This window comes from Typopeltis vanoorti, chromosome 23 (assembly GCF_054136105.1).
Source record: "Typopeltis vanoorti isolate ZY-2024b chromosome 23, IOZ_Tvanoo_1.0, whole genome shotgun sequence".
In the NCBI taxonomy this organism is placed as follows: Eukaryota; Metazoa; Arthropoda; class Arachnida; order Uropygi; family Thelyphonidae; genus Typopeltis; species Typopeltis vanoorti.
The window spans coordinates 59,050,721-59,060,144 of record NC_143571.1 but is presented as its reverse complement, the minus strand read 5'-3'; the positions used below and the strand labels follow the sequence as shown (position 1 = coordinate 59,060,144).

The window sequence follows — 9,424 nt, the reverse complement described above, 5'->3', positions numbered from 1 at the left end:
TATATTATACCCATGGTAAAAAATCTCTCTATATCTATCTCTCATCCTGAGATTTTTATTTAATAAGGTCAAAGCACCTTATGGTAACTTCTTTTGGTAAAATATTTATAAGCTCTGTATTACTTAAAACTTAGTATTTCTTAGCCTGGCTCCCACTGATGAGACCTCAATAAAGGTCGAAACCAGTCTGGGTAGTGCCCCCTTGCCTTTAATACATAGCATCATACATCTCCTCCAGGAGATATGCTTTGCTTTAAGGGTAAATATTAAGAATAGTGATCAGAGCTTATTCTACCTTTACCACGAGTTGCCTTGACTTGCACTACTTTGAGGGTCAGCTAGACTTGCAATACGTGCAGGCACAAACTTGACTTGTTTGTCTGTTTGCTTACTTGGGAAATGGAGTAAAACCAAGTCTAAAATAGCTTGGTATCTTTAACACACACACACACACACACACACACACACACACACACACACACACACACACACACACAATCAGAGTTTTTGAATACATTTCTGATTTTATTCATTTAATAAGGGTTTTCAAGAAAAAAAAAATTGTTTTTCTTGTCTTTTATTTCCTTTCTTTTATAAAATGAATTTACAGATGGCGCTAGGAGCATGTAAATATGGCGTGTGCTCTTGCATTTGCTGCGAAGAGATTTGTCGCTGCAACATGCTGTGTAGGAAGTTCGCATTTTCTTGGTGGAGGAGCGCTTTCCTTTGTTAGGTATTAATAGTGTGTGCGAAATACATTAGCCTTTGATGCAATAAGTAGTATTTCTCCGTGTTTTTCGTCCCTCAGAACAGGCAAACCGGCCCGTGAACACACACACACACGGATCTACAGCTATAAAATACATACTTAATGCATAATTAGGAGTGCTGAACTAGTCCTAAAGGACGGTTGTAACATAGACTATGTTGAGGAACATTGTCTGTGTTGCAAAAATAGCCAGCGTAATATGATATAAAAATATCATTCTCTGATCTGTGTTTACAGCTTGCAGAACTGTTAGTTTTGAGAGTAGGATGCTTTTCCTTTTTTGGAAGACCCTTTTTGCTTCATGCACTGGCTATTGGGAGAAAATTCCATAAAGAGTAAAGTACATATTCTGAAAATGTTGCACGTTTTTTCACTTGGTTATAAATGAAAGATGCCAAAAATTGTATTCACTTCACATGCAAACTTTGTTTGCTCACTTGGATAAAGGATTAAACAAGAATATAATTTTTTGGTATCATTAAGTATTGTAACCAGTACAGTATTGATAGGAATAGTATTCTCTTATTAAATAGGTCAGTTATGAACTGATACATAGACTGACAAATAGCCTATTTAATACAAGATATGAATGTTGTTGTTCTTTAATTAAGATAAAGTTAATAATTAGAGCCATGAAAGATGTTCATAGGTTTTACCTGTGGATGCCGTTTTGTAATTGTGGAAGTATACAGTAAACGTGAAATGGTGCATCATACCTAAAAAGAACTGCTTTCTAACTTCATCTGTTGAAACAGTAGCCAATTGTTATGTATGCAGCACATGGCATGGTCAGTTAACCATGCTCCAAGAAACATACAAATATTTCTTGGTGCATTCAGTAATAATTATATATTGCAATATTTTAGAGTGTAAGCAAAAATGTCAAATATTATTTGTTTTTATTATGCAAGTATCTCCATGGAGTCAGAAGACATCATGAAAGACCCATTATTCATACATTAACTTTTATTTACATATTACCTATCATACCTATCCTTGAACTCATCCGCTGATGAATCACTTGCAACCACCTCTGGTAACCCATTCACCACCCATCAGGCAAAAAAATCTAGTTCTGCTACCTTTACTAAACACACTCTTATATATACTGAAAGTTTTTTTCACTTGGTTATACTATAAATTAAAGATGCCAAGAAATTATATTCTTTATCCAAGTGTAAGCAAACACTTGTCAAGTAAAGATAGGGCAGACCATCAATCTGAGTCATACTCGCCAATAAATTATATTCTTGTGTAGTCCTTTATTCAAGTATAAGTGTACAGTTTGTGCATGAAGCATTTTCATGACCAGGCTACATGTATTTAGAGGCTGATATCATATCAGTTGCCTTAGCATCCCATAATGCAAGCACACTTCCCTTCAGACATAAATAATGCTATGTAATAAGGAAGAGTCTCTGTCCAGACTGGTTTCAAAGTCCAAATGGGACCTTTATTAAGGCATTAAAGGAAGAATAATAACTGCCCTACCTTTACTTGACAGTGTTCTTCAACAACCATGTAATCTGAGGCATAATTTTAGATGTCTCTATTTTATACATCTGTTAAATAGAGACTTGTGTTAGACAATGTTTTAAATAATGGCTTTGCACACATAAGAGAAAACTAAACAGAATTTGTTACTCCTATATATTCGCTTAATATGTCATGAACTTCATTCGGGGAGAACACCGAATACTTGGCTACATTTAAATCATGAACACGAGAATGATTCATACAGCATGCATATACTATCACGTCTCAATCACATCTGAACCTTTTGGCATTTAAAAAAAAAAAATTAATTAATTATACACTTGTACAGCTGTGATTGAGATGTGATAGTATATGCATGCTGTATGAATCATTCTCGTGTTCACGATTTAAATGTAGCCAAGTATTCGGTGTTCTCCCCAAAACCGTATGCCTATCTCTAAGTTCCCAAAACTTAGAGATAGGCATACAGTCTATCTGATTAAGACAAGAATGGCAACATAGGGCTTCATATGATTCAAAAATTTGAATTTCCTTTGTCAGAACTCAGTCATAACAATCTTATTATTTCAGCATAAAGATCAGAGGGCTTGCATTTCAGGTATAGAAATATTCAGAAAGGAGGTTAGCTTTATGCAATATCAGTGCAATCTCAAATCTAAGCTTGTTTGTATCATCTGTACGTAATTCCCAAATATCTTTTTCTACACCTACCATTGTTTAAATGAGGCAATCAATGCAGTATTACCTTGTGTGTATATATATAATTTTTTAAAAAAAATCAATTATACATGTATACTTCTCAGAATTCTAATAATATTTCCTCCTACTTGTGCAGCTGCCACAAGACACACATTGCTGTATGATTTGTTCTTATGTTCATAATTTAAATGTAGACAAGTCTTCTGCATTCTCTTTGAATGAAGCTCATGACATTGAGTGAAATATATAGGAGTAATAAATTCTGTTTATAACTACAGAATAATATGCATGCCACAGTAAATAACATTTTTATTATGTAAATATTTTGTCTTATGTATTATAAGACATCATCAGTACAATTATTGAATGACAATATGAATTGAATTCAAAAAAACAGTAGCATGCATGAAGTTGGAATCCCTCTACATATACAGTTGTGTGTGCATGGATTAAAACTACTGGGCTGAAATTAAAATTAAATTAAAATATAACAGAAATTAATTAATACACTTCAGGATAACAGTTTGATACAATTGAGGATATATCTAAAAAATTCTATTTGGCTACCTTTGCAATGTGACTTTTGAACTTCATCTCCCTGTCCACAGTCATCCCCAATATTCCTGGCCTTATTATTCTGTAATACAGTTCCATCAATGTAATACATCACTTGTAAAATCCATCACCTTACACTTGGCCCCATTAAACTGGCAGCCATTTACCTTTACATCATCAACAAAAAACTGAACATTCAACCCCCCCCCCCAATCAATACTCATTGATGTACAATTAAATTGCAAAGGACCAAGTAAGAACCCCTGGTACACCACTAGTCACCTGCCTTCTAGACTGGCTCCTCCATAAAGTGCACTTTGATATCTGTTTATCATCCATCCCTAATCAAAACCAGTTTCATATTCATTTGCTCCAATTTATGCAACAGAATACTATGTGCAATCCTGTATTAAATGCCTTTGTAAAGTCCAGCATTATTACTGAGTAGCCATTACCTTTATCCAACTCAATTGTCTTTTTATTATAAAAAAAGTAAGCATACTACTAAGCTAAGACCTACCCTTCATAAAACTACATTGTCTGCTTATAGCGTATTATATTACTGTCCATCCAGTCTTGAATTCTGTTTTTTACCAACATCTCTAATATCTTAACCATCACGCCTGAGATGAGATAACGATAGGCCTATAATTTGCTACTTTTGTCTTGTATCCTCTTTTATGCAGTGGGACTGTTTTATCCCTTTCCACTCCATTAGTACCTTCCCAGAATTGAGGCTTAAATAACTTGGTCAGAGAAGGTGCTAACTCCCTTGCACATTCTCATAACACCTGATATACCATTGAATTCCATGGCAATGTTTGTATTAATCTTCAATACCCTAAGCACCTTCAGTTCATCAACCTCTTCATCAGTCAGTGTTATATCTGTGGCTTTTGGCCTCATCAGCTAGTTTCTCATCCTTCTTGCCTGTGTACTGGTCATGGATATGCTGTAATCACCTTTTTCTTTATATCTCTACCAAACTTTTTCTGTAATTGCTGTTTAATGAAGCTATTCACCCATCTAATTCTTACCTGATTTAACCTCCTGAGTCTGAGTATACAGGCTGTTACTGCTTTCTCCATACACCCTTGAACCATCTCCCATGCACTGCTAACATTTCTCCCCTCCAAATTCTTTTGCCATGGCACACACTGCTGCAAGCAGGACTCCTCAGCTTGTCATAATCACCTGATTTATAATTCCTCATGTATCCCTTAATAGAAAATTCTGTGTGGCTGGTAGTCTCCTAGGTTAAGATCACATGATTGCTTCACCTAATGCAGGCAGCATGGCTAGATTCATCACTGCTAAAATCTCTGATGCTATGACAAGATCAGCTCCCTCCTCTCTCAGTGTCTGGAGTATATAGAGTAACTTGTTCCTGTAAGCTAGCTTACTTTGGACAGACATAGGCAGATCAGCAACCATCCAGTTAGAAGAACATGACCCACAGGATTTCCTGGAAAAAAAACACCATAGTAAATTCAAAAAAGAAAGACTATTTTTTGAATCTGCATCTGCACTCAGGAATCAACCTAATTTAAACAAATATGGTTGCATAAAACTTCCCAAAATTTGGGAAACATAATTATCAGAGATCCCTCTTTACATCCTAGGCCACCTGCAAATGCCCATAGATGGCACATCACATAGATAGGACTTTAGTTTCACTCATGTGTTTTACTCATCATTGTATTGTATTTGTGTGTGTGTTGTTACAAAAAGTTACTTGCAATCCCTGAAGATGTCTCTCTGACTGAGACAAAATATTGTAAGCATTAAAATTAGTTTTAATCCTTTCTCAGTGCTGATAATATTCCATTAAACCTCTAAAAATCCCATTCTTGAACATTGTGTCCCAACCATTATGTGCTGTCTCAGGTAATTTTTTATTAACAGTTGTGAATTTAATTTCCTTTCCTTCCTGTGACCATTCTTCCTTCCAGTCTGTCCCTATAGTTGAAATCCCTATAATAACTTGGCCTTATATTATATGGCAAAATATTATATTATAATTATATGGCAAAACTGTATAAGAAAAGTAATTATATGGAAAGAAAACTACTGTTTGTGGAAACCTCATAAAGATACTTTTATATGAAATCAGTCTATTTTATTTGTAGGGCAAAAACATGGTATCCTGATCTTGAATTTTTAAAGGAGTTTGATACTCCATACTTACTTCCTGATGAAAAGAAAGCAAAATTTGAAATTAAACCTTGGCTTGGTAAGTTTTAATTTCATTGGATAATTTTTTTTAAACTTCACATTAATTTGAAATATAAGCAGACAGTAATTAAGTTATTTTTAGTATTTAATTTTTTTTTTTCCCTGCTAAATGAAACAAGCAGTGATAGCACAGTGGTAAAAAACACACAAACAGGCATACATTCAGGAATACATATCCATACTTGAAGTAGAAAAAGCCATCACAGGCTTGAAATGTGGAAAGCCAGCGGGAGTAGACGATATTCGAACAGAAATGCTGAAGTATGAAGGTATAAAAATTTTACAGTGGCAACACTGCATAGTTCAGAAGGCCTGGACAGAAGGAAGACTTCCCGATGATTGAAGTAGAGTTCTCATAGTACCTATACAAAAAGGAAAATAAAACTGAATGTGAGAATTACAGAGGTATTTCCCTACTGAGTGTTCCTTGGTAAGTTTATGCAAGTATACTTGAGAAAGGGTTGAGAAGGAGTCTGGAAGGGAACCTTGGTAATGAACAAGCTGGATTCAGGCCAAATAGAGGCTGTCAGGATCAGATATTCACTTTACAACAAATAGTTGAGAAATCATGTGAATATAATAAAGATCTGTATTTAAGTTTTGTAGATCTTAAAAAGGCATATGACAAGGTGCCAAGAGATGAACTATTCAATATACAGTTATATGTCAATGAGGCATTATATCAAGCAATACTTAGTCTTTATTTGAGTTGTAAGTCAGCAGTTAGAATTGTAAGAAATACAGGAAGATGGTTTAATATTAAATCTGGTGTCAGACAAAGATGTACATTATCCCCTCTGTTATTCATTATCTATATGGATCACAATATGAAGGAAAGTGGTATTAAACCAGATATTAAAATTAGAGATGTTATTCTCAGGCTCTTTTCTTTATGCGGATGATGTTATACTTCTAAATAAATCTGCTACAAGTCTGCAAGATTCCCTAACTAAATTGAATAACTGTTGTAATAGGTATGGTATGAAGGTCAGTAATAACAAGTCAAAGACAATGAAAATAGGCAGAAGCTTTGAAAATGGAGAACCTATAGAACAAGTAAAACATTTCAGCTACTTAGGCACCATTTTTAGTGAAGATGGTAAATTAAATATGGAAATAGAACAGAATCAACAAAGCTGGTATTGTAGGAAGTTAATTGAATAAATTTTTATGGAATAAGAGAGAAATTAGTCAAAACACTAAATTAGCTGTATAGAAGACAGTGTTCAAACCAGATCTGAGAGCTGGGTTAGAAGTAAAACACTTGACTAGAGACTATAGATATGAGAGTCCTGAGAAAGATTAGAGGCATGAACAGATGGCATCAATGGCAATATCATATTAAAAACAAGGATATTAGGAAAGAACTTGACATTGTCAACATCCAGGAATGTGTTAGCAGAGCTAATCTCAGGTGGTATGGTCACTTAAACAGAATGGGCGAAGAAAGATTAGCAAAACAAGTGTTCTCTGCCAGATTGTCAGGAAAACGACCCAGAGGAAGACCAAGATATAGTTGAATTGATACGGTAAAAAGTGCCTTAGATGATAGAAATATAAGATCTGAAAATGTTGGAGTCTTGATAAGTAACAGACTGATTTGGAGGAAAATTGTAGATAGAAAGTTAGTAATGATGTAAATTTTTCATGTAGTACTATCATATCCTGTACACATCCCTTGAGGGTACTTGGCAGGAATTAGATGCTGATGAATTTTTTTTTCACATGATTTGAGTTATAAAGAATAAAGATAATTTTTTTTAATGATAATTAAAATACTTTATTCATACAGTATGAATTAGAAAAAGAGGAATTAGCTATTGCACTTAATACCAGACATAAAGATAAATTTCTTAAATGAGTAGTAGTCCTAAGGAATGACATTTGGAAATTTCAAAGTGAAAAATTGGACAGCATGGCTTAATTTTGCTTGTACTTCTGTTTGAAGGCATTCATATTGAAGTGGAGAAATTCTTTCATTCATTAGAAAATACATCTAACATAAATGGGGGAAAAAAAAAAAGTTGGTTCTTGTTGAGGACCTCCTAATCATCAGAGCAGGAAATTAATCACATATCCTGCACAGCAAAGAAAAGAATATTCCACAACAATTACAGTTAACCTTTTCCTTTTTCTCAAATAGTTATCTGCTCTCTTTGTGCCTTGGACACAGAAGTCATCGCTTATGTCATGTTCCAGCACCAAAACGTATGTTTACGTGTAGACACATATACCAGCTGCCCTTCCACATTTTAGGCTTTTGATAGTTTATCAAAATCAAATGTATGATTTCATCAGCTCTTAATTTTGGCAATATAAAATATTTCTAATTCCATCTTCACACCTATATGTTGGATGACCTTCTGTGGGACCGAAGGTACGAATAAGTTTCATTATGAATCTTGCCATTTTGAAGTTGGTGCATATTAATACTTGTAATTGCTTTCCATTCAAGAAGTTTTTCTTCTGTTTGGTGTTGACTGCTTTCACTCCTCCTTCCTTTCCAAATATAATGTCCTGTATTTATTAGGATCTTGCCTGTTTTCATCTTCTTTGTCTTAGTAACATCAATTATATCCATGTGATACTTATTTCCAATTATATATTTGGTTTAATCCTTTATCCAAGTGTAAGCAAACAAAGTTTGTGCCTGAAGTATTTTCAGGACTGGGGCAACTCGTGGTAAAGGTGGTATAAGTTCTAACCTCTTGCCTTAGTATCCCATAATGCAAAGCACATCTCCTTGCAGACATGTATACTGCTATGCATTAAGGGAAGGGTCACTACCCACTACCATATATAATTGGTAGCATAGCCAAGTGATAAAACTTCCATCATGATACTTTTCCAGTTCTGCCAATTTGATTTCCTTTCCATTGATATTCCTTATGTTGTTGATTTCATGTCTTTTGATGTTATATTTGTTCATGTAGCTGACTTTTTCTGTTCACCCTTTCCCTGACTAAAATAGTAGTGTCCTCTTTATAATAAATTTAGTTTAATCCTTTATCCAAGTGTGAGCAAGCAAAGTTTGCTCCTGAAAGTATCTTCAGGACTGGAGTAAGTGGTACAACACCAGGGCACTCCTTGCAAAAGTGGAGCAAGCTACCAACACTCCTATCTCAGTATCTCCCATAATGCAAAACACATCTCCTTGCAAATATGTCTAATGTTATGCATTAAGGGAAGGGCCACAACCCAATTTGTTGTGGCCCTTCCCTTAATGCATAACATTAGACATATCTGCAATTTTGCATTATGGGAGATACTGAGATAGGAGTGTTGGTAGCTTGCTCCACCTTTGCAAGGAGTGCCCTGGTGTTGTACCACTTACTCCAGTCCTGAAGATACTTTCAGGCGCAAACTTTGTTTGCTCACACTTGGATAAAGGATTAAACTAAATTTATTATACTCTAACCAAGTGAAAAATAAACTTTCAACAGTAGTGTCCTCATTTAAGGATAATGCCAGTTGGCATAAAATCTCTTGTTATTTCTGATTTAAAGCAATAGAGAGAGAGAGAGAGAGAGAACAATCTGGTTTTCTTGGTCCCAAATTGCCAGCTCATCCTCATTTGTTCAGTATCGTTGGATATCTAACAGATGGACCACATAAAGGTAAGGATCGGATATAAGGTCAGAAGCCCCAGACTTTGAATATCTTCTCCCA

At 34.8% G+C, this 9,424-nt stretch overlaps 1 protein-coding gene across 1 annotated transcript in view; it reads left to right on the top strand.

Annotated features, from left to right (window-relative positions):
- The first annotated feature begins 622 nt into the window (after positions 1–622).
- ND-49 (NADH dehydrogenase (ubiquinone) 49 kDa subunit) overlaps positions 623–9,424 on the top strand; it is a 133,028-nt gene continuing 124,226 nt past the window's right edge. Inside the window, exons 1-2 of the mRNA XM_090412813.1 lie at positions 623–733; positions 5,650–5,753. Of these exons, the coding sequence (XP_090268939.1) occupies positions 633–733; positions 5,650–5,753 (205 nt within the window). The 5' untranslated portion in view covers positions 623–632. The remainder of the gene's footprint in view (positions 734–5,649; positions 5,754–9,424) is intronic.